Genomic DNA, 25777 nt, shown 5'->3' with positions numbered 1-25777 from the left:
TTTCTTCAGCTGATCCTGAGAATCTTCCAGCAAGAATAGCTTTGAGTCTTTCCCTGGTTCTTACCATGCTATGAACATCACTTGTTGTAAGCCCTTGTTGGATCTTCTCCAAGGCCATCAGACAGTTAACAGCTCACCTGTAAACATTACTCTCTTCCTCTGCTGAAACCAAGCAGAAGGATCTAGGAGGTAGATACTGAACAGGCCACTTGAACAGAGAGACCCCAGTAAGACCAGCCAAGGCTAAGGAAAATGTAAATCTAGTCTATTATTATCAATATTCCATTGAGCTGGAGGGCTGTGTCCCTTTTTCTAAATTAAACTTTCTCTTTTGAGATAGATTCAGATTATTATGAGAAATAATGTGGAGAGATTCCCATGTACTGTTTAGCAGTTCCCCCATGGGAAAATCTTGTAAAACTGCAGTACAACCAGGATATTGACATGAGCACAATCTGCTTGTTTTCCTCAGATCCCCCAGTTTTATTGTACTTGTGTGTGTGCATGTGTGTGCACATCTGTTTAGTTCTATACAACACACATGGGTCTGTGTATCTTTATTACACTCAGGATCCAGAATAGTATCATCATTACAGGCTCTCTTTTATGCTCCCATCTTTGTCCAGCTCTCTTCCCCCTTCCACTCCTGGCAACCACTAATCTGTCCTTCATTTCACAATCCTGTGAAATAATAAACATAAACTGAGAAATCAAGAACGTGATACAGATGGAATCCTATAGTATGTAACCTTTGGGATTGCCTTTTCTCACTCAGGATAATTTCCTTGAGAGCGATCTCACTTTTATCAGAAAGTTTGGGATGTTATCTCATAATCAGCATGATTATGTTTCTCAGTTTAGTAGGATTATAACTTTAGTAAGCCACTTTAATATACAGTATCCCATGTGATCCTCTCAACAAAGTAGAAAGATAAGAGTTAAAAGGAAAAAACACTGTTTTCTAGCTGTGGCTGAGGTTGACTGGCTCTCCAGCCACCCAGCTCCCTCACCCTGCAGGGCACACAGCCAGACTACATCTTCCAGCTTCTCTCTTGGAAAGGTGTGGCCATGCGACTGGATTCTGAACAATGGAAAGTGACCAGTGGTGATGAGTTCCAATTCCAGCCTGGTTCATAAAACCCTCTCACAAGTGTCCTTCCACATTCTTTTTCCTTCTGTGGCCATCTTGGAGCCTGTGGTGAACCTAGTGGAGCCACAAGATGTGGCAAACAACCCTGATTGAACTCTCTCAAATCTCTTGACCTTTAGTGTTCTGAGTCACCAGAGTTATGGGGGTGGCCACTGTGGATTCGGAGGCAGTGGAAGGGAGGGGTCAGTTGCAGACTATAACACTTTCTGGCCTATCATTTCCTCCCCGGGGCCTTTGGGGCTGTCTCCTGTCCCAGCCCAAGGAGACACACTGCTCTTTCCTCATGCAAAGCACCCCTGAGTCACTTTGGGAATGAGTCATGGTTTTCTTTGAATTTTGGTTTTTTAATTTCTTTTGTGCATGTTTGTTTTTTGTTGTTGTTTATTTTTTAAAGATTTTATTTATTTATTTGTGAGAGACACACAGAGAGAGGCAGAGACATAGGCAGAGGGAGAAATTGGCTCCCTGTGGGGAGCCCGATGCAGGACTCGATTTGGGACCCCCCGGGATCACACGGGAGCTGAAGGCAGACACTCAAAACTGAGCCACCCAGGCGTCCCTTTTTTTTTATTTCTACAATTCTTCTGGAATTAATCTTAAGGAAGGGAGCTGTGCTAACTCATTAGCATCTTGTTAGCCATTCTTTGTAGGTTTTTATCCATGAATTAATTTTATTTATTTCTGTTGTTAGAAGAAAAGAAAACCAAAAGTGGGAGGAAAAGGTAATCTTGGATTATCTTATTAAAATATACTATGTTTCTAGTATGGTAGAGTTTCTGTGATTTTGCTGGGTGAGTGAGTTTTAGCTTCTTTGGATAATCATTCCAACACAATGAAATTCAAACTGAATAAGGAATTGAATTTAAGGAAGGGAAACGAGGAGGCCATGGGGCTCAGTTGACTCTTAAGATGTAGAGAAACTTGGCTATGCATGGTTTCAACCTGCCTAAATCTTCCTGCAGACTTTCCTCTTATTTCTGCTCATCTTCCTTTTCTCATTACCACCATTCAAAGATGTTTTTAGTCTTTCTCATTTCTTTGGTCTATCGAAACAGATGTTTTTGAAGTGGCATGTTTATCCGCAGAGAGAAGTGATGGTGATTCTTTGCACATGAATAGCTGCAAATGAAAAATGGCTTCTGGAACTTACCTTTTGGGAGCTTGGTGGGATTTCACCTCCTTCCCCCTGCACAGTACCCAGCATGGCCTGTGGTGAATTCTGAATGATGCCTCTGGTGAATTCTGAATGATGCTCTGGGTTTTCTTTTTCATTCATTGTATTCCTTTTTCCTGAAGAAAACTGGCCAATAAAGTGTATTCTTACATCAGCATCCTTTCCTCATAAGCTCTGTTTAGGGAGGCGGTGTTTCCCTTCAGGAATAAAGATTTTCCTAGCATAATTGTGCATCTTGCACTTTTTTTTTTTTTTTTTTTGCATTATCTCCTTTTAACAGAATGTGCGAGTTGAGTGACAGTAAAAACAAGTGAAGGACAAACTGGTTTTTAAGAACTATTTCTCTGTAAGACCATGAATGACTAGAGGGGGCCCCTTTCTAAATCACTGCGTTATTTTACTACTACAAGAACTCCACAGGAACACAGTCAAAATTGTCAACTCAAAATGAATTGAAACTTGACCCGTGGGTCATAATAACTCCTGGAATACCATAAAGACGTAAGGCTTCTCTTGGGCTGACCAGCGCTTTCTGTCTAGTGTTGATAGTTGGTGAGCTGGCATGCTTTGTGGATTTACTTTATAGAACAGACCGTAGAAGAAGACCGAATGTGCAGGTATGTCTCATGATGGAGCTTCAGGAAAACAATGAATGCAGATATTCATCAGAACACCCACAGCAACTAAGAGAGTCTGTAGTGATACCTTTGAGTGGGCATCTAAAGATTGGGCCCATGCCGATGGACGAGAACAATCACAGGTAGAATATGATAATTCAAAAGCAATTTATATTTAGCTGTTTTAATTATTCTTGTGGCAGATTCCCTTGCCTACTTATGTTGTGCTTGTATTAATATAAAAGGACAGGTGTATATCCTTACACACACCAGCTGGATGTTGAGAGGAGAAGGCTGGGATGGCGAGGTGGTTGAGGAACACAGGCCCGGAATTCAATGCTTTATAATAAGTCTTGGTATTTGGGAGTATAAGTTCTTCAGCTTTGTTCTTTTTTATTCAAAACCATATTGGGTATATTTGGTTGCATTTCCAAATGAATTTTAGAATCAGCCTGTCAGTTTCCACCAAATGACCTGTGGAGAATTTGTTTGGGAGTACATGAAGTCTATAAGTGAATTTAGGCAGAATTCATGTTTCTTAAATACTGCATTTTAAATTTATGAAAATGGATTATTCTTGAATTTATTTAGGCCATTTAGATATCTCTTAATAATACCTTACACTTTTTCTATACAGAGTTCTTTTTTGTGTTTTATAAGGTTTATTTCTGGATACTTTTTATTTTGATGCTTTTATAGGTAGTACTGTTTTCTAATGATTTATTGCTATTTATCCAGTGACCTTGCTAACTTCACCTTTGAATTGTATTACTTTATTTGCAAATTATTTTAGATATCCTGTGTATGATTTCATCTGTAGTAACAGTTTTATTTTTTCCTTTCCAGTCTGTATACCTTTGATTTCTTCTCATTTCCTTCTTGAGCTAGTGAGAACTTCCCATATAGGCTTGAAGGGAAGTAGTGGTAATACATGTCCCCATATTAGGTAGCTCAACAGGAAAGCTTACTGTATTTCAGTATTATGTATGATGATGTTTGCTGCAGCATTTTTATTTTAAAGACCCGGTATCAGATTTAGGAAATTCACTTTTGCTTTACAGAGATATTTGTCATGAATAGGTATTTCCTCAAACACTTTTTTCTAAATCTATTATGAAGACTGCATGATTTTTCTCTTTCATTCCTGTTAAAATGATGAACAATACTTATTCAGTGATTTAAAATATTAAGCAACCTTGCATTCTTGCAAAGTGTGCTTAGTGTTTGCTTTCCATTTTATTTATCTCTGGATTGAATTTGCTAAAATTTTGTTTAGGATTTTTGCATCTATGTTTGTGAGAGACTGGTTTGTAATTCTTTTCTTATAATGTTCTCGTTTGGTCTTGGAAGCAAGGATGTGAGTTGGAAAATGTTTCCTCTTTTGCTTTTCTCTGGAAGATTGTGTTATTTCCTCTTTGAATGGTTTAGATGAATTCACTGATAAAGTGATTTAGCACTGCAGTTTTCCTGGTGGTGAAATATTACACTATGGATTTAATTTCTCCAATAGATACAGAAATATTTATAGTGTATCTTTTTTATGTCAGTTTTGATAAGTTTTCATTCAATTTTAAAGTTTCATCTAAACTTTTAATGTACCTATCTGCACAAAAGTATTTATGATATTTTTTAGTGCTTTTTAAAATGTCTGTAGGATCTGTAGTAATATTCTGTCTTTTATTCTTGATCTTAGGTTATTTATGCCTTTTTTTTTGTCTTGATCAGCCTTGACTAATCCATCCACTTCATTAAGCTTTTCAATTATTTAAATTATTGAATATTCAATAAAGTTTTATCCAACTTAGCTTTTGGCTTCATTATTTTTAGTTATTATCTTGGCTTAATTGATTTTCTTAAGTATAAGTTTGTTTTCTATTTAATGAAGTTTTATTTACTATGTGTATTTTTTGATATAGTTTACTTTTTTGGGTTAACTATTCTAATTTCTTGAGATGTATAATGAAATCACTTGTTTTCAGATTTTCTCCTTTTCTGATATTTAGTTGTCTATATATTTCCCTCTTAGCACTGCTTTACCTGCATGCCATATGTTTTGAGGTATCATATTTTCGTTAACATTTAGAATTATTTTCTCATTTAACCTTTGACCCATGGTTATTTAGAGGTATATTCCTAAACTTTCACACACTTAGAATATTTTAAATCACTTTTTTGTTATTGATTTCAAGATCAGTTCCACTGTTGTTAAAGAGCATTATCTGATTTCAGTTATTTGAAATTTGTTGAGATTTTTGCTATGACCTGACATATGGTTAGTTTTGATAACTGTTACATTTGTACTTGAAGAGAATGTTGTAATGTGCAACCGAGTGTAATGTTCAATACATGTTCAATTAGGTCAATTTTGTTAATGATGTTATTTAAAGCCTTTTATAAGCTTATTGTCTTTTTACTAGTTAATAACTTATATAGTGAGGTATATAACATACAGATATGCATCTAGTCACCTGGGTATTTTTTTTGTTTTGTTTTTGTTGTTGTTGTTGTTAAGTGAAAGAGTGATTAGAACCCGATAATCTATTTAAATATATTTGGTCATCTCCCTAAGCATGTGTAATTGGGACCCATAAAAGCAAAATTCTCTTTTATTTATCAGATAAACAAAAGGTAAAAGTTACATAACAAGGCTATTCTTGCCAGTCATCATTTTATTCATGTTCTTGCTTTCGGTTTGGAGATCACTAAATTAGTAAACCACATGCCTAAGAACTTATTAAAACCAACAATCCATACTACTACCAAACTCATGCAACACCCTAACATGTGCTGTCACATGAGAGATTATATTCATACTGCACTGTTCAGGCTAAAAGACAAGCCTAATTACAACAAAAATGGATAGAATTTTCCTACTTAGTAAGTTAGTAAGTACCTGCAGTCCTCTACTCTGCTGCTAGATTGATCTTTTAAAATGCAGATCTTCTCATACTACTCCTCCACCTCATTTAAAAATTCCCCAGGGGATCCTCATTATCTCTAGGAGAAAATTAAATTTTTTCAGCTTGACACGATAAGCCCACCAGAGTCTGGTTTCTTTCTGCCTTCTAAAGTTTTGTCTCTTCACATAGCCCTAAGCTCCAGCTACCAGTGGAATTCCCTGAATGGATCACAGTCTTCCGGCTGCTTCCTCAGTCCAAAGTTTGCCATTTTTTTAGTCCCAACTAGCTTGCCTGGCTGATGCCTCTCTGGCCTCCAGTGGCTCTGATATCACCTCCTCAGGGGAGGACCTTGTGTTTTGTACATTCCTCTATCCTCTTCTTTCTTAACACCCTTGTCCCCTCTGCCATCATGCTTGCTGTGCCTCATGGTAGGTGCCGATTAGTTGTCCATCTTCCCTAATTAAGAGAAAGCACTGCATTTTCTCTCTTTGGATTATTAGAGCCTGTCACAGTGCCTGCACACAGCAAGCACCCAGTAAATGTTGAATGAGTGTTTTAAGTGCAACCATCTTAAGTATAAAAACAAACAAATCACCAGAAAAATACTCAGATGGCATTGCTAGATGACATGAAGTATAAGCCTGAAGGTCACTTAGAGTATCCCATATGGAGGAATTGTTTTAGTTTACTTTCTATGGCATTTAGGTAAGTGGCGGGGGATGGGAGTGACATGGAGGAAACAGGTGTGTGAAAAGTACACAGAAATGCCTTTGCCTTACAAATACACGGATGTGATGAACTGAAATGTTGAGTTTTTTATTCAAAAGAGTTTGTAGGACTCATGATTCACTGGGACATGTACGGGAAGTGTTTTAAAAGATCCAGTTCCCTTTTACATTTTGTTCAAACTAAACAAAGCCTGTCAGAAATAACAGCCATGGTTGGCCATACTGGCATTTTAGGAGCTGCTCATCCATCCTCAGAGGGAATAACCTTGAGCAGAAAGGACAGATATAAGAAAACATGTTTCCTGGCTTTTTATTGCAGTTTATTTTTGCTCAGGAGGCTTTTATGATGATTTCATTGTAGTAGTGTCTAAAGCTCAACAAAATTGTATGCTTCCAAGGCATGGTAGTAGAGGGTTTCTGGGACCTCACTTGGGTGGAGAATAGTGCCTTGTCCATTGTAGGACAATTTTCTGGGTTATGAAGTTGAGTCAAAAGTTACTTCCTGGGGTACCTGGGGTATCAGGTAGCTCAGTAAGTTATGTGTCCAACTCTTGATTTCATCTTAGGTCTCAATCTCAGGATTGTGAGTTCAAGCCCGGCATTGGGCTCCATGCTGGATGTGGAGCCTACTTAAAGAAAAAGTCAACCTCAGTGATCCTAGAAATTGTCTTTGTGGGGGAAAAAAAAAGACCTTCTCTTTTCTACTCCAATAGCCTTTCAAATTCCAAAATATGGTGTTGGGCCTTTCCTTACTTAGTTCCTGTCTTCTGACGCTTTTATGCATTTCAAATAATGGCATGGTCTCAAGCTAACTCAGCATCCAGCACTTGCTCTGGGCTTGAGGGACAGAAAACTGAGGTAACACGGCATTTCATCATATGGAATGAAGCTGGGAACCTGTAGAAAACAGAGTTTCTGTGGAGAAATGGAGGACTCACGTAAAGCTGCCGTGGCTTATCCACAATGAAATTATACACTATCATAACAGAAAGACGTGTTGCCAAATTTTGAAAGCATGAGCTATTCCTTAAATGGTGTTGCACTTCTATATTGGAACTATTATCTGGCAGCCACGGTGGCAGAAATAGATGAAGTGCTGGAAACTATGAGCATTCACTCAGAAGGGAAACTTTATTATTGTTATTGTAGTTATTTCCCTCCCTCAACTTCCTTCCTCCTTTCCTACCTCCTTCCCTTCCTTTAGATTCCTGAACGAAAAATCCTTATGAATAGTATTAAATAGCTAGTTATACGGAATGAAGCTCACCAGGGGATCTGTCCTTGGGGACATGGGCTTTTAGGTGAAATGAATTCATGTGGAAAAATATCCACACAGATTTCACGAGGAGGCCAGAGGAAACATCTGAGCCTTCCTGCCTTAGCTAGTCTTCTCCAAGGTTAGCAAAAATACTTTATAACATGACTATGAGATACTCTATAACATGGCTATTTTCAGACCACCCTTCTTAAGATGGATTCAGATCTAGGGAAAACCTTTACTATGATAGAAAATAGGGAAGGATGCCTCCTTATTCCCAGAAACTTCCGGAGATTTTTTAATTTTTGAAACTAACTGGTGGCAGTGGTGAAAGAGCTCATTTGAAACTCTTCCATTCATGAAGCAGCTGTTTCACCGAGGTAAGTGGTAGGTAGGGAAGGACAGGGCATCACATTCCAGAAAGGATAAAGAAGAGGGTGGACTGAGAGGCCAATGGAAGGAACACCCACTTGAACGCTATCTTAATGCTCAGCAATACTTGAAAATAAGGACATCTGGAATTTTCCAGGGCTTGTGTGGCAGTTCCATAAAGCATAAAGCCGGCAGTTATGTGGACAGGGACAGCTCTTGCTTATATCTGATGGGTTATAGGAGCTGGGTGTCTCAAAAATTGGTTATCATTTATTAATTTTTTTTAAAGTTCCTATAGTCTTTCTGTTGTCATGTATTGTTTCTTTTTAATTTCTTTTCCTGTCTCAGTGTATTTGCTTTTTATTACAATATGATTTCAGCTTTCACTTTGTTTCACAAATCCATGTTTTCTTGAATTTTATTGAACACAAAGTAGATGTTCCCTAAAATTTACTTCTGTTGCCACTAGTAAATTTTTTCTTTTTTTTTTTTTAAAGATGTGTTTATTTATTTATTCATGAGAGACACAGAGAGAGAGGCAGAGACATTGGCAGAGGGAGAAGCAGGCTCCTCAGGGGGAACCCAATGCAGCTCGGTTCCAGGACCCCAGATCATGCCCTGAGCCAAAGGTAGACGCTCAAACACTGAGCCACCCGGGTGCCCCAGGAGATTTAATTTTCAAAAATGATTCTTTCACTGCATTTTGAGTGCTATATTCTCTGCTCTTGTTAATGCTGAATCTTTTTGTTGACATGTATATTTTTTTCTGTTTAGTTGTTCTATGAATAAAGCAAGGCGAATGAATCTCAGCTGGGTGTTCTCCATAAATGCACTGGGTGTGTTCCAGGTTTCCTTTATGTCTACCAGGGTGTTGATAGAATCTTTTGCTCATCTCATAAGCTAGAGAAACGGGAGCAGACATGAATTTTTAGTGCTTCTCATGCATCGTAAAGGTCCTTTATTCTGTCTTATTTCTTCTCTGGGTTTGTTGAAGCCGCTAGGTTATGGGTTTGCTTCTGTTTACAACTTTATGTCAGGGCAGACCTTTACACCAGATACATAAATGTGACTGTGGCCAGTGTCTGTCTGGCACCACTGGTGACTACGTGAGGATGGAGCCCCACACTCTTGACTTTCTGCTGTTTGTGGCACCGAGCCTGGGACTTTCCAGGGGGAGATGATTTTCAGTGCTCTGATCTGAACTGTTGAGTGGGATTCAGGGTAATGCTTTTGCTGGGTGCCTCACTCCTGCTTTGGCCTAGGGCCCTGGCTGCTGGGTCCCAAGATGATAGGAAGCTCTTCCAGACTTTTTTTTTTTAAGACTTGACTTTGATGGCTTTTTATTTATTTTATTTATTTATTCATGATAAACGCAGACAGAGAGAGAGAGGCAGAGGGAGAAGCAGGCTCCACGCAGGGAGCTCGACGTGGGACTCGATCCCGGGACTCCAGGATCACACTGAAGCAGGCACTGAACTGCTGAGCCGCCCAGGGATCCCCCAGCTCTTCCAAACTTGATTGCCCTGATATCAGGCTTTCCCAGGAGTGGGAATCGTTAATAATTGTGGATTCAAAGTCATTCTCTATATGATGTTCTTGATAATTTCAGTTGTTTTTGACTAATTATAATTGGTTTTTATTTCATAAATGTAGGAAGCCCTTGTACTAGGAACAGGAACTTCTCTTAGGAAAAGAAGTGTCAGTCATTTTCATATTTACTTGACCTTGCATAATTAGCATTATATTTCATCTGCCAGTTTTTAAAAATCTTTGGAATTCCTTGTCAATTTTTTAAAGACTGGCTTAGTTAAATCTAGGTCATCAATCCACAATCCGTCTAATGGGAGACCCAGGAATCTACTCCCATCCTTGAAAGATCACTATCCCAGTGTTTTTTGTTTTTTGTTTCCGTTTTTTGGAAAATCATGATTGGAAAATCATATTAATGATGACTCATATTAATGATGAAATTTTGAACTTGTCCACACTTGAGAATATATTTGTTGGCAATTCTACTTAATTTGGGTATGGGCATAGATATCTTCAATTACATCACATTATTCTCAAAAAATGGTATTACTGGCTTTCTGGTATTTGCCATGATAGAATTCTATGACCAGCTTACATTTATATTACCTGTAAGTCATATATATTATTTTCTAAGATTTTCAAGTTCTTTTCACTGTTCTTTGAAATAAAAAATTTCAACAGTATACGTTGGATATTTTAATGTTTTTTTTCATCCCTGATTTTATCTGATCCCTTTTCATCTGGTTTTTCTTCCGTCTAAGAAAACTTATTTGATTGAAGCTGCTTCTGTTTATTTCTTGTGGGAGCCCTATTACACGTAGACCGGATCATCTGGTTCTTATTTCTGTTAGTCTTATATTTTACCTAATCATTTTTTACTTTTTGTCATTTTCCTTTCAGTAAGGTTTTGAGAACTGACATAGGTCCTATTAGAGATTCATGTCAGTTCCTTGGTAGAATTTTCAAGCCCCAAATGAAGGGAGAAAAATTTTTAAAAATTCCTTAATTTACCCTCATTTTACTTTGTCAGTTGAGAGTCCAGACAGCTTGGGGGTAGTTGGGCCCCTGGAGGTGAGAGTCAAAATTAGAGGCAAACTTAGCCAGGAATGTGTTTTGCTAGAGCTTCCAGTCCTTATTTGGAATAGCTCTCAGGGCTCATAGCTACAATCTCCCCATTCTTTGGCAGACTGGCTGTCCACTCCGTGTGAGTGACTGGAAAGCCCTTCCATGCCAACTCCCTGTCCTGCTGCCCCTGAAGCCCAGAACACTTCCTAGTGCTGCTAATGGGAGCCACAGGGCTGATCCTCTCTTCCAGGGCCACAGAGGCCTCTGCTGCTTTCCTTTGTCTATATCCCTGTCACATGTTGGAGATTCACAAGTCAGGTAGTGACCACCCTCAATCTAATTTCTTCTATATTTTACATCGTTCAGATTCCTGGGAATTTCTTTTGTGTGGCTGACCGTACTGTTTAAGGTTGACCCAGAGTTTTTCTTCAATCTTTGTTGCTGATTATTTTCATGTAGATCTGAAGGGAGTTAGTTTACACCTTGCCAAGAAGTCAGCCATTCTCTCTTATGATGGCAAATTTCGAGGATATTTTGAAGTCTGGAAAGTTGAAATAGCGTTGGGAGATGAGACTTGATACTAATCTTAAATATATTGCTAGAATCCTTCCCATCTGGTTGCCTATGATGATCAAGGTCATTGAATCACAATCATGACAATAATGGTAACAATTGCTTTTACAAAAACAACCAGGAAATGGGCAGATGTTGATCAAGGAGTATAGACTTAATAGTTTTAACATGAATAAATTCTGGGGATCTAATGTGTTTTTGTGATTATAGCATGGTGATTAGAGTTAGCAAGTATTAGTTTCAAGTATTGTATACTTGAAAATTGCTAAAAGTGAGTCTTGAATGTTCTTGACACGAGAAAAGTTATAATTGTATGAGATGATGGATATGTTAACTAACCTTATTGTGGTAATCATTTTGCAATATATACATGTATTAAATCACCATGTGGTACACCTTATACTTACACAATGTGAAATGTTAAATATATTAAATAAAGCTAGAAAAAATGACATGGTTGATGTGAATATATTAATATCAATTTGATTTAATCTTTATAACAACTCAGAAAATTTCATCATTGGATTTCCATTTCTTAGCTGACACTCAAAGAAATTAAATAACTTGCCTGGTAGTGTGTAGCTAATATGTTGTGATGTGGGGCTCAAACCCAAGGTTGTCCTCAAAGTTTCTGTTTTTTTAATTGTTGATTGTCAAATAGCCTGAAGAGTTGTCCAACCTCCACATCTGTGATATTTACAGTGTTTTCAGTTACTGAACTTTGATCATCTGTTGTCATTTCATTGGTCTCATATATACTAACTCCTTTTCTGTGGGGATAATGTTGATCTAAATAAGAGCATATTTTATCATTTTTCTTATACTGTCTGGAACACTTGATTAGTAGAGGGGAAGATCTTGTCTTCAGTACGTTGGTTTATCAACCAGCCTCTCTCTCTCTCTTTTTTCCCCCTTAAAGCTGGGGCATTTATCTGCCCCTAGTGGAATTCCTCCTGTTGAGTAAAATAGTTTATCTTCATGTATTCCTTATGTAACCCTCTACGGGTATTTTGGTGCTCTAAATCTCTTCACTGTCTTGGTACACCCATTGACCATGAGGTTGCTTATGCAGGCTGGGTGCTGGTGAACATAGTATAATCTTTAACACAGCAGAATATCAAGTGGTATTTGGTGATGTTGGTGCTGCTCTTGTTTTACTACATCCAGTTAGAACCAAAAAATTGAAATTAGAGAAGCAGGAAAATCATTGCTAATTTAGGGAACACCTAGAAAGGCAAAAAGGCAGCTGGAAAGTCAGAGGTGGTCAGTGCCTGATGGATGAGAACATTTTTGTTCTTGCTTCACAATGGCAAAAATGTATGTATTTATTTTATAACCTTTCCTTTGAGAAATACTGGTCAGCTACATGATTAGATTTGTATTTTCCTTTCAGGTAAATTGGAATAAATAAAAATATTATATGGCTATAAAATGTGTCTCTAACTGTAAAATTATTCTGTTTCCTCTATTCTAATTTAGTGGTGTCTTTTTTTCCTCCTAGGTTAAGGTCTCTGGTCAAACAATTAGAGAGAGGCGAGGCTTCGGTTGTAGATCTTAAGAAGAATTTGGAATATGCAGCCACAGTGCTTGAATCTGTGTACATTGACGAAACCAGGTAAGCCAAAAATGAGAAGTTCGTGCACTGAAGGTGAGTTTTCTGTTATGCGGCTTTTCTGAAATGTCCTCTTTGGCCTGTAATGGGATAGCACTCAAATGACTGGTGATGGAGCTTTCATTTGCACAAACAAGTCAGGTAGATTTGGACCTCTCATAGCCTCTCTACCCCCTCATCTGAGAAAGGAGCTAAATGAACTTATTTCACATGGCCATCATGATAATGAAGTGCAACAATATAAGCAGAGAGAAAGTGATTTTTAAAAATATGATAAGGTTTCTTATCAAGTGTAGCATTCCACTGTAGTAATTGCACAATTAGCCTCAGCCTAAAAATTATGTTCCTGTGTTAATGCACATTGTCTGTAAGTGGAGGCTCCTGAAGTGATGGTAAAGCATTTATTCTCTTAAATTCCCACAATTCCTTCTTTAATCTTAACCGTTACCGATTTTCTTCATAGACTTTTCCCACCTGAATTATCCAAAGGTATGAAAGCACTTCCCATCACCAAATGCATTTGAAAGTAGCAAGATAGCTTTTCTTTTGAAAAATGTTGACGTGGTGAATTTGAAAGGCTTTTCTTCTCTTTCCTAATTCAGACAGTTTCCTCTATTAGCCTTAACTCTCTTTGCCAGATTCCAATCTGAAAGGATTTCCTAGTAACCCAAGAATTTTGCATGTGGCTTAGTTTTTGGTGACATGCTTGTTTCCTAATTTAAGAAAATTTGATATAATAGTTACTTCCAAATGTTACATTTTTCTCTCCTGCCCCCCAAATTGATTGTCTAAAGGGAAAATAAAACCTTTTTATAAAAAAAACTCTTTTTATTGACACCTGTTTACACTGCTTATTTTTAGTAGGACTTAATATAAGTATAAAAGACAATTTTATTTTAACTTATTACTATTTATATTCTCTTCTGGTGGGCTGACCTATGAATAAGTTTCAAACATCAGTTAAACACATCTTGCAGATGACTTATACCACTGAGCTCAAATAAAGAACTACATTATGTGGAAATTTTGCTTGAATTTAGAATTTATGTTTCTGTAATATTCTATCAAATTAGAAAGAATATAGGTTGACATCATTTGGATTTATTAATCCAGAAGGCTGGGTTGATGTGGTTTGGGTAATATTTTACAAAGTATTTCTTTTTCTCTTTCAAATTAAAATTTGTTCTCTTTAAAAAATATTTTTATTTTGTCTTAAATTTATTTTTATTAAAGATTTATTTATAACTGATGTATAACCTTGTGTAACTTAGTTGTACAATGTATTGATTTAATGTACTTATATATTGTAGTATGATTACCATCAGTGCATCAGCTAACACCTCTATCATGCCACAGAATCGTCATTATTTTTTTTGTAGTGGGAGCAATTAACTTTGAAGTTTGTGATGCTGTATTGTTGTCCATAGCAAAGTCTTTATGTTCTTTCTTTTTTTAAACACAAAATAGTGCCACATGGTCCCTCTGTGAAATAAACCTCCCTGTGAATGCATTTTTAAATGGAAGATTTAGATCCCATTCAAATTCCACAAACCTAGGAATGAAGATACTGAGTCCTCCTTCCTGAAGTGGTTCTGAGACCCGTAGCCTGAGATGGAGTATATTTGACTTTCTCTGATCTCTTTGTTTCTTTGTACAGTATGGTAGAGAGAACCATCCTGAAACAGAGTGGTGAGCTTTTGCAAGCCTTACCAAAAGAGTGCTGAATTTTTTGTGGCCATTTTTATTTGGTCTCTTTGTACCTGTGTGTGCAGGTGGGGTGGAAAGAAGGAGCAGCTGTTTTGAACAGAGAGCTCTAACTTCCGATTTAAACTCAGTGTCCTGGTTGTGTTTCTTGCGTTCAGGCGACTCCTGGATACAGAGGATGAACTCAGTGACATTCAGTCAGATGCAGTGCCTTCTGAGGTCCGAGACTGGCTGGCCTCCACCTTCACGAGGCAGATGGGGATGATGCTCAGAAGGAGTGAGGAGAAGCCACGGTTCAAGAGCATCGTCCACGCAGTACAGGCTGGGATATTTGTGGAGAGGTAAAGATAGCTGTCATTCAGTGACCAAAGCAGCAAAAGGGACACCAGTCTACAATAACTGGAAGCTATGCTCTGATTAATTTTGGTATCCTTATAAAGACAGAAAATTCTGGTGGAAACAGTCTTGAACGAGGGGTTGCCAAAACATATCTATTTAGTCTCTGTACCATCATTAAGACAAGCTTTTGCCTTTGCTCAGCATTCTTTTCATTAACTAGAAAAGATTTGGTTTAAGTCCAGTCTCCCGATTTTTAAAAGGGGCATCATCTAATCCATCATCCTTTGACATATGTGGATAATGTCTGCATTTGGAATAGGTCAGGTATGCCTTGTGGTTGTTGACTTGGAGTGGTGGGGGGACAGTTCATTTAGAGGCTTTGAATTCCCCATGATGCTTTCCAATTTTGTTAACCATTTTTTTTTTTTTTTTTTGTTAACCATTTTGCTCCTTAATTAAATTGCCCCCTTCCCCAGAATAGATTCCAGAAATTGATTTATTCTTCCTACAATCCTTAATGCACAAATCAATTTATTCTTCCCATAATCCTTATGGCACATTCACAGGTTTTAGAAATACCACATTCAGTTCAAAGTTCACCTGGGACATTTTTCTTCTTGTTTTTGACAGTTCTAAAGAACAAGCTCTTCCAAATGGGTTGCCCATAGGAGTTCCTCACTTAGGTTAAAGTGCCACTTTGCATACTGTCTATGTGGAACTATAATTCACTTCTGGCAGAAGAAGTGACCCATTTTAATAATTGAATTTCCAATCGGGGGCACATAAATTAATTTTTGTTTGTTTCCAATGATTCATGTATCTGGGATTGCTTTAATTTCTTCCAAATTTAACCCATTTTTAGGCCACTTGAATGACTATGAAAATGATTATAAAAAATTGTTATGTTTCTTGGTTCCACTGGATGACATGACTCATTGTTTGTCAGTACTTAGTATAAGTCTGTGGCCTGCTAAGTCTCCTTCCCAAGATATAATATTGTATTTTCCCTGTCTGACTTTGCCAGAATGTATAGACGGACATCAAACATGGTTGGACTGAGCTACCCACCGGCTGTTATTGAAGCATTAAAGGTAAAACCAATGAAAAGGTCTTATGGTGTACATGGTATCCTATAGAAAGTACAGTTACATTTATTGTTTGAAACTAAGAGGCTTTCATTTATAGTTCACTTACAGGTTTCCCAGTCATTCCTGACTTACTTCTTTTGTTATTTTTTACTTATCTGTTCTTACAGTAACATTTTACTCCGTGAATGTTTATCCCCCAGAATGTATATATCCTACTCTTTATCCAAGACTCATTGAGCCTGAAAGTTCCATGGGAAGTTGTACAGGTGTTTGAGTTTAAATGAGCTAAATCTTGTAGAATTATTCCCAATCAGGCAAGCTCTTAGAATTGTATAGAATAGAATAAATAGAATAGAAGAGCCTCAAACTGGATGTATTCCTCTTAGATATGTGTCAATTCAGATCCACTGGCTTGAGGCTGTCCTGGCTGTGCTAAAGCGGCTTTGGCTTCCAGATTTGAGGGTGGGGCTGTGCTAAGGGCCAGGATCACTAGGTCTGTTGACATTGCATGGTGTCTATACATGGAATTGTGCCATCCATTTGCTCAGGGACATCCTAGCATATTATCATGTGTGCATGTTTAAGATTTATTTATTAATTTGAAAACCAGAGAGAGAGAGAGAGCACATAAGCTGGAGGGGTGGAAGGAGAGGGAGAGAGAATCTCAAAAAGACTCTCTGCTAAGCAGAGAGCCCATGAGGCTCAATCCTTACAACCCTGAGATCATGACCTGAGCTGACACCAAGAGCAGAAGCTTAACCGACTGCCCAACCCAGACATCCCATTCTGACTATTGTTAAGTCTGTTGTCTTTCTCTGAAACCTGAAACATATATTACCTGATGATATTTTCAGAAGGTAACTTAAATTACTGATGGAATCAGAGATGGGAGCATTTCATGATCAACTTAATGTCAAGAAAGCCTTTTAGAGCCATTTTGATTATATATATCCATCTTTTTCTCTCACCTCAAAGACATTCACTAATTGAATTTGTGAGACCCTATATTCAGATTCTCAGTTGTCCATTTTCTGTCTCTTAACTCATCCTAAGAACAGGAAAGATACTCAAGAAGGGTATAGCAAGAAGACACATGTTTCCTCTTAACCCTCTTCAATGCCCCACTCTTGCCCCAGAACCTAGGGCACCAGTATAATTTACAGCCACATTTCACATGTAATCAGTGAAATCACTGCATGAGATCTGATGTTTCATAACACCCACTAGGAAGCTGCATTGATTTTTATAACTGAACCTGAAACATTCAATTAAACTCAAAGGACATTAAAAGAATCCTTGATCTTTAATGCCTTCCCTTACCATAAACATAAATACAGGTGATTATACCAGTATTAAGAAATTTATAAAAATATTTCTTCCAGATTGGAACATCTTTCCTATGCAAAATAACTGAAGAAAATGTGGAACAACTTGGGATGTGCATGGACTGTTATTTTATGCTTAGAGAAAAGTCATTCTCAGATGCACACATGTTTTCTTTCTGAGGAGAAAGGAACCAGAATGATTCAGACGATGAATAAGTGCTAACTCTCCAAATTGCTATCCTTCTGCACACGTACTGCTGACAATGTGCAGAAGGGTAAAGCTCCACTTTCTCTTGATCCTGTGCCCTGTTTACTGGGGAAGTTCAGGATCTTTTACAATATAATGCTTTCCCCCCTCCCTAGACTTGGTTTTATCTAAAGTGGATTGAAAGTGAATTGGTGGGATCAGACAAATTTTTTTTTTTTTTACTTTTTTAAAAAAAGGTTATTTCTATTTCACTGCCAGTAGTTTATATGGAATCACCATTGTCTTCTTCTGTTATTGGAAACTTCCCCAAAGACTGAGAGAATACAATCCAATAAAATAACCATCATGCCACAGTCATGTTAACCTTTGTGATTAATGTAAGGAAATGGCATGAAATCACATATAATTAAGAGAATAATTAACTACCACCAGTCTCTAAATTTGAAATATATGTCACACTTTTGTTCTTTTAATTTTTTCTGTTCAATATATGCTAGCTTCTGATTTGGGGAATTTCTAGTCTTTTTAGGTGGGGTTATTGAAATTATAGAAGTGTGCTGTTGTTTAGAAGGTATCTGTTGTGTATCTTAGGAGGAGACACCCTGGGTAGACTCCAGCTTTAAAAGTGGGAGGAAATGAGGAAGTTCAGGCTTCCATTACGTTAGACTGATAGGAAGTTCATGAAGTTTTTCCCCAGGAATGGGCCTGCAGCCAACTTTGGTAAGAGAGGAAAAATGGCTTTGGACAGTTACATAAGACGCTTGGTAAAAATGGAGATTTTAGGTTGCAGGCCAGGATTCTGCAAGTCCCTCAGCTGAGAATCAGCATTTTTTTTTCCTGAGTACCTCAAGTGTTTCTGAAGAACATTAAAATTTGAGAATCACAGCTAAGGCCCTTTTAAAAATGAGTAGCGGGAGAGAACATCCAGCTGACCATTCACACTCATCCTCCTGTTTGTCTAAGTCCTAATACTCAGAATAAATCATGACTTCTTACTATGATCATTTCTCTATTTTCAGTGATAGCCTTTCTCTTTTTTATTCATTCTGGAGAATAAGATTAAAAATTGCAAACATGACAAAATGTTTTCTCACCTATTGAGTTGTCAGGGGACTTTTCCTCAGGGTTAATGGATATCATGACAATGTCAATTATAGTAGCTAAGGCGAAGCTTTAGGTCTTGGGTTAATCTCAAATGGCCCCACTATCTATGGCCTAGGCCCTATTGGGGTATTTAGAGCATGAGGTCTGTGTCACAGCATATATATACATTGAGTTTACAATGCCATCTGTTGGCAGTAATATTATCGCTAGAAGTGTCAATGAGGTTATCACCTGGTTCTCCTACCAGTTGGTATTAGACACTTCATTTCATCTTTCTGAGGTTGCCCTGTATAAAAGTAGGGAAAGTAACACCTATTTCTACTGTTGTGAGTTGACAAATATATAAACACTTCTCACTGTGCCTGGCACAGAAACTGTGCTCGATACTTGTAACTATTTCTTTAGTTGTTATAATGGAGGAGAAATTTTAGAAGGTTGAAGTGAAGTTATGACTGAGTGTCAACTGAAACAATACAGTTGAAACCCTTTTGGAAAAGTTTGGTTTTCTCTATATACAATTCAGTTTTCCCGTGCCTGGACATCCATGAGAGAGACCCTTAATGACCTTGAGATGATCTTTGGTGGTTGGGATGTTTGAAAAGGGACAGGATCAGGATAGATGGATGAGGTTGGAATGCATTGAGCCACTCAGACCAGCAGTTCCAGACAGCTAGCATCTCTTCCCAGGAACCATCTGACTTTGCCTGGACCCAGTGCAGTCTCACACGTGTCCTTAGTCTCATGCTTACAACAGTACACTTTCTTTAACTACTGAAAGTGAAACTCTTGACACAAGAAACCAAATGACTGTTGCTGTAACTATTGCTTAAAGACACCTCTGTTTAATACATCCACAAGTAGCTGGTTATAAGTCAAGGAGACATCAGACAATGTTTATGTGTATTTTGGTGGCTATAGACAAAAAGGCTTTAAACTTCAAGAATGTTATGTGAGGAGTGTGTTCAGCTTAGTTCTTGCTTTTACTTTTTTAGTAAAGTGACTTACAGATTTGAGCACTAGGTTCTCAGATCAGTGATTTCAGAAGTGGTAGCATTTTTCTGTTTTGTGAAATGAAGGCTCTTTCTGTGGTTTTAGCTCAGCAATTTGAATTGAAGGGACATATTATTTGTATTCTGTATCATATTTGTTTCTGAATACATTTAAGTGGGTTAACATTCTCAGCTGTGGACTAAGAGGAAGTCAGTACGTAATAGTAAGGGACTGGGAAGAAGTTTGGAGTAGGGAAGCACCCTAGCTTGTCATGAAGTGAAATAATCAATTGCAATTCAGCAGTGGTAGGGGGACAGGCTTGATGAAAAGAGCCTGAGCTTAGGTATCTGTTGACCGTGTTTGTGTCCTGGCCCCACTTGAGTCCCTAGCACTTCACTTGTGATGGTACTTAGGAAAATTAACTTGTTATCTCATCTGTAAGAGGTGACTAATAATACCTACCCCTTAGAGTTGTTTTCAGGGTACATTATATATTTATCACTGATCACAATGCCTAGCATATGATAGGCACTCAATAAATTACGGCTATTGTTTTAAGTAGTAAGACTATTTCATTATTTTATCAGTAAGTGCTATGCAGGTCTGGCAAGTTGAGAGAAGTTTGAGGGCAGAAATGGTGTTAGAGACTGGGCTATGAAATCCTGGGTGAGGGTGGAAGGAAACTGGTAACTATGCAAGTGGCTTTGGACTAATGCATTCTTTCTCTCTACTCGGCCACACAGGATGTGGACAAGTGGTCCTTTGATGTCTTTTCCCTCAATGAGGCCAGTGGGGATCATGCTCTGAAATTCATTTTCTATGAATTACTCACACGTTATGATCTGATCAGCCGTTTCAAGGTCAGTGCCTACTCTTAAACAATGCATGCATTTGTCTATCCTTCCATGACCTTTGGGCTAAGACCAAGGGAATCCTTTGAATATACACTGAAAACTGCTATGAGTGACTTAGGAAGCATCATCCAGAGAGCTGCTGCCCTTGGCTCCCTGGTGGTGGGAACTTTGACTTAAGCCCTTGCCGGGTGGGGCTCATAGCAGGTGAGAGGCCAGAAGCACACTGTGTGATCCCAGTCTTCTTGGAAGTACAGCCCACAGTGCGGACTAGCAGGACTCTCCTATGGCTCTGCCCACAGATCTCCTATCAGCCTGATCTCATGTACTGAGACCACTGCTGGTGCGGAGACAGTAATGGAGACAGTGTGCATCTGCTGTCTCTGCAAACTTTTTTTCCCACTACTTGGCTCAAATTCAGACAAATGCTCTCACTTATCATCCGTGACAGATCATTGGTATTTCCCAGCCATTCGTGCTTCAAATTAATTCTTCATCTTTAAGTAAAGAGCATGAATTGTTTCTAGCTTTCAATCCCTCCTGCTTTCTAATACCATGGACTCTAGAGGTCAGGCCAGATTCTCCAGGGAATCTGTGCATTTATCTGGCAACATCTATCATATCTCTCGTCATATTGATGAGCGTCTGGAAAATGCAGGGTATTGTGAATATAGCGTATTGATTTCTGTAGACAGCACAGTTCTTTATCACTTTCCTAAGGACTATGGGGGCATATTTTTACATAGCCATAAATGCTTTATGGCAATGGTTCTTAATTTCTTTGTGTCAGAAATCTGCCTGAAAATCTGATGGATGCTCAGGACCCTTTCCAGAGAATAAAGCTCTTGTGCATGTACACATACCTTTACATAGCATTTCAGTGGCTCATGGACCTCTCATGAACAGCCCAAAGAACCTGGGCTTATTGGATATTCATTTTTGAAAATGATAATTAACTAATCTCTGACATATAAGAAGCAATATTTAAGTTTTAAAAAACCCATAGATGGTAAATATGGAAGGATGTGGTTAAGGAAGAACATGTTATAGACTCTCATGAAACATTAATATACAGTGTTTTCCTTATTTTTTTTTCTTCCTACCATGATTATTAATCTCCTGGAACACATACTCTCTCTTTTTCCCCTAGTGTTGTATTTGATAATTAGCCCTTAGCCAAGGAACTAATCCAGAAAAGAAATCCAGTGAATGTTTTCAGGGTCCCCTTCTCTTGTACAGATATTTTACAGTTGTTCTTTATTTTCTGCCACATAGAGAAAGAAGATATATATATTATACATATTTGAGACAGAAAAGGAATTAAACTAGTAGTAAATGTTATTCCAAATGGCAATGCAACAATAATAAATTGCCAAGTAATCGACATAAGAACGCATTTGGTTTCTGTTCTCATATATAACGGGATATCACATGTTTTGTTTTGTTTTGTTTTTTTCCATGTGTCCAGTGCATACAATCACTCCTTCTAAAGGGCACAGTTTTTGGGAAGTGGAAGCTTGTATTTGTTTTGCAATCAATTTATACCTTACAACATTTAGGTAATTTATGTTTTTCCACAAAATAAATGAGATATGCTACACAGTATGGATCCATTTATTTCTCAAGAAATAAAAGACTTGAACATTTGCTTGAGAAATAGATGAACACATACCTTTCTGCCCTAACTGCTTTTGAGATGATTCTGTTTCATTCTCCTGGGGTTCTGGACTGAAAACAACAACAACAAAAAATGTATAGGGCAGATTGTTCTTGAACCAAGGACTTCCTGTGAGATTTTAAAATAATCTGATGATTTCTTCAGTAATTCTCACTAATCTTGTAAAGTTCCTATTTCTTCATGTGGTATGTTATGTTTCCAGAAAGCAGCAGCTCAAGTGCCTTAGATTTCTGCTTCCTCACTTAGTTATCAAATCACTGGCTACTTAACCTTACTGCTCTCTTCCAGATCCCCATTTCTGCACTTGTCTCATTTGTGGAGGCCCTGGAAGTGGGATACAGCAAACATAAAAATCCTTACCACAATTTAATGCATGCCGCCGATGTTACACAGACTGTGCATTACCTCCTTTATAAGACAGGAGTAGCGGTAAGTACCAATATGAACTCTTAGATTACACAAAAAGATGTGATGACTGTTTTTATTAGAGGCTGTTCCTATTCTGTTGAGGTTGAGTCCACAAGAAGTGCATTGATGCATGGCCTTTCTGCTCCCCAGGAATTGCCTAATCAATCACCAAGGGTCTTGGGGTTCCTAATTGCCTCTGATACTTTTTCCATCCTGGACTTGAAATAAATATGTGGTAGTGACTTGCATCTTTATTAGTCTATGGCCAAATTAAAGATAATTTCTAGAACTAAATATGTATTTCCAGGTATGGAGAGTGGTATTATCAACCTCTTGCTATAGTCCAACACAATGCTATCCATGCATACTGAAATCGTATCAAGTATGCCTGACAACCACATTCCACAAAGTTAGCTTTTGGTTTAAACCATTAGATCTTTTTCACAAGGATTGCAGTTAATCTCATCCTATTTATGTGTGTGCAATTCATTTGACCTAAAGGGCAATCTTTACTTCTAATCATTTGAAATTTTTCTTACTTGTTTTGACCCAACATTTCAGCTCTTTAGATGTTTTTGAGTCTGTGTTCTGTGATCCATTGTATGAACTGGCATCCATTGTTTAACTTGGTTATCTGTGCCTTTTCCCTCTTTGCCTTGATGAAAGCTATTACTTTTACAGGATACAGCTATTAGTGACAAATAGCTAGGTCTCTGTGTTAAGTCTCTATGACTTTTTCCTTTGAAATCTTCAGAGTTGACATCAAGGTAGACATTGTTTGGCTATGATTATTAATTAGCCCATAAACTGAACACATTTGTTATTTTTTTCCTCTAGGGCATGTTGAAAGACTTTGTCTAATATCTTACTGAATTAAAAATGGAACACAGTGGGAGGAGTGTTCCACTGGAGTGAGATAGAGTGGGATATAAATCCTTGAGTAATTACTTATTAGATTTAGTGACCTATGATAAATCACCTAAATCTCTGAGTCGGGATTTCCTCATTTTTAAAATGATGAAAAATATTCTTTCTTGTAGAAATACTGTGGTAGTTAGGAATAAACTATCAAAAATATGAAGTGCTCTGTCTGCCTCCTGAAGGAAACTCAATAGTTAGGAATTGTCGTTAGTAAAACTTTGTTGGATTTCCCTGAAACCTCTCAACAATTCTCAGTTTTTCCTTATTGTAAAGCAGCCTTCTTAAAAATATTATTTTAAAAAGCAATAATTTTTTAAATTCTAGAAGAACTATCAAGGGGACCTGTTCAATGTGGTAAACAATTTTTCCAGGAGCAGATTTAGTTAATGGTAATGCCATGAAAGCATGGAGCAAAACAGGGATGGCCACACTAGTGTTGCTATTGAGCATTTTTTCTGGAGTGCTCAGCCAACACAATGTAGTGTCTTAAAAAGTTGTGGAAGTATTCTGTGAAAATAATTTGACCATCTCTTTTTTAAAAAGCAATAAAATCAATTATAGATTATTAGGTCAAATGAAAGGCCTAAATTGGATGTAGATAAAATAGCTGTCCTAGGGGCTCTGCAGTGAGTCCTGCCATAGTTGAGAGTTTAAAAAGAATGTAAAGAGGAGTGCATTGGGTGGCTCAGTTGGTTAAGCATCTGCCTTTGGCTCAGGTTATAATCCTGAGATCCTAGGATTGAGCCTCATGTTGGGCTCCCTGCTCCTCAGACAGTCTGCTTCACTCCTCCCTCTGCCACTCCCCCTGCTTGTGTATGCTCTCTCTCAAATAAATAAATAAAATCTTGAAATAAAATAAGATAAAATAAAGGTAAAGAATTAGAGCCAACAAGAGTAACTAAAATGGAGTGGTCAGTGACATTGGAATAAAAACCAAGAGAGTGTGGAGTCATGGAAACCAAGGAAAGTAAGCGCTTCACAAGAGAATAGTGAATTGTATGGGACATGCCAAAATATCAGGTAGGATGAGAATAGACAAGTGACCACTGCCTTTGGCAACATGGAAGTCATTAGTGCCCTTGACATGAGTGGTCTCAGTGCTTTGGTGAGGATGGAGCACTCACTAGAGTATAATGAGGAAAAAGTTCAGGTGAGAAGGTAAGGACACATCTATAGCCAACAACATTACAGGGAAAGTGATTCAGTTCAAAAATGTTCTGGCAACTATTGTTCATTTGGGAAAGAAAAAGAATGTTTTTGTTCCACTTTACATCAGTTACCAAATATGGGACAAATGGGTTAAAATTTGATCATATTAGAAGAAAATTTGAGAATGTTTATTTCTTACATAAACCTCAAGACACAAAAGTTACATAAAATATTGATTAAACTGAGTATATTAGAATTAAAAACTGTAGGATAAAAAGAATCACCGTAATGCTGTAAGTACTGAAGGAAAATAGAGAGCAAGGATTAAGATCTGGATTATATAAAAGAATCGACGAGAAAGTGACACATATTCAGTAGAAAAGGAGGAGGAAACCCATTCACAGAGTTAAGATTGCCCCATTATAAAGTCTCTGTTCTAGGTGGAATTTTGTCACCCCTTGCCCCCAGTTTATATTGTCAAAAGTCCTAATCTCCAGTGAGATTAAGATTGCAGACATGCACACGCATGGAGGAAAGACCATGTGAGGACACAGGACAATGACCATCTGCAACCTGGGAAGAGGGTTCTCACCGGAAACCAGCCCTGCCAATACCCTGATCTAGGACTTTAGCCTCCGGAACTGTGAGAAAATGAAGTTCTTTGGTTTAAACCGCCTAGTCGGTGACATTTTGTTATGGTGGCCCAAGCAAACAAGTAGAGGAGCTGAGCTAAGATTTGATCCCAGGACTGACTTCTGATGCCGTGCATTTAAAAATTTAGCCGTACTTCTACAGTGCCTGTGGGGGGGGGAAAAAGAGATCCCCTGATATTCTTATAACTCAGTATCCTCATGTGCTACTAGAAAGTATCATATCATGGTAAGGATCAACATAGATGTGTAGATGTGCTTTCGACTCATCTATTCAATATATATTTTGTTAGTACCTGCTGTATACAGTGTCCTATGGAGATATAAAAGTGAATCATACACAGCTTTTTTAGCCCTCAAAAATTCCCGAGTATTTATGCTAA

At 37.8% G+C, this 25777-nt stretch overlaps 1 protein-coding gene across 9 annotated transcripts in view; it reads left to right on the top strand.

Moving 5' to 3' along the window:
* PDE1C (phosphodiesterase 1C) overlaps positions 1 to 25777 on the top strand; it is a 488275-nt gene that overhangs the window by 368003 nt on the left and 94495 nt on the right. For 6 of the 9 annotated variants that reach the window (XM_038557256.1, XM_038557259.1, XM_038557261.1 and 3 more), the window contains exons 4-8: positions 12869 to 12982; positions 14842 to 15024; positions 16047 to 16113; positions 20481 to 20597; positions 22555 to 22695. In XM_038557256.1, coding sequence (XP_038413184.1) covers positions 12869 to 12982; positions 14842 to 15024; positions 16047 to 16113; positions 20481 to 20597; positions 22555 to 22695 — 622 coding nt within the window. Of the gene's footprint in view, positions 1 to 6858; positions 6867 to 10983; positions 11113 to 12379; positions 12685 to 12866; positions 12983 to 14841; positions 15025 to 16046; positions 16114 to 20480; positions 20598 to 22554; positions 22696 to 25777 lie in introns of those variants that run through there. The other 3 variants (XM_038557264.1, XM_038557263.1, XM_038557262.1) reach the window with 3 other exon arrangements.

This window comes from Canis lupus, chromosome 14, assembly GCF_011100685.1.
Source record: "Canis lupus familiaris isolate Mischka breed German Shepherd chromosome 14, alternate assembly UU_Cfam_GSD_1.0, whole genome shotgun sequence".
Taxonomy (NCBI): domain Eukaryota; kingdom Metazoa; phylum Chordata; class Mammalia; order Carnivora; family Canidae; genus Canis; species Canis lupus.
This window is presented reverse-complemented; position numbering and strand designations above follow the sequence as displayed.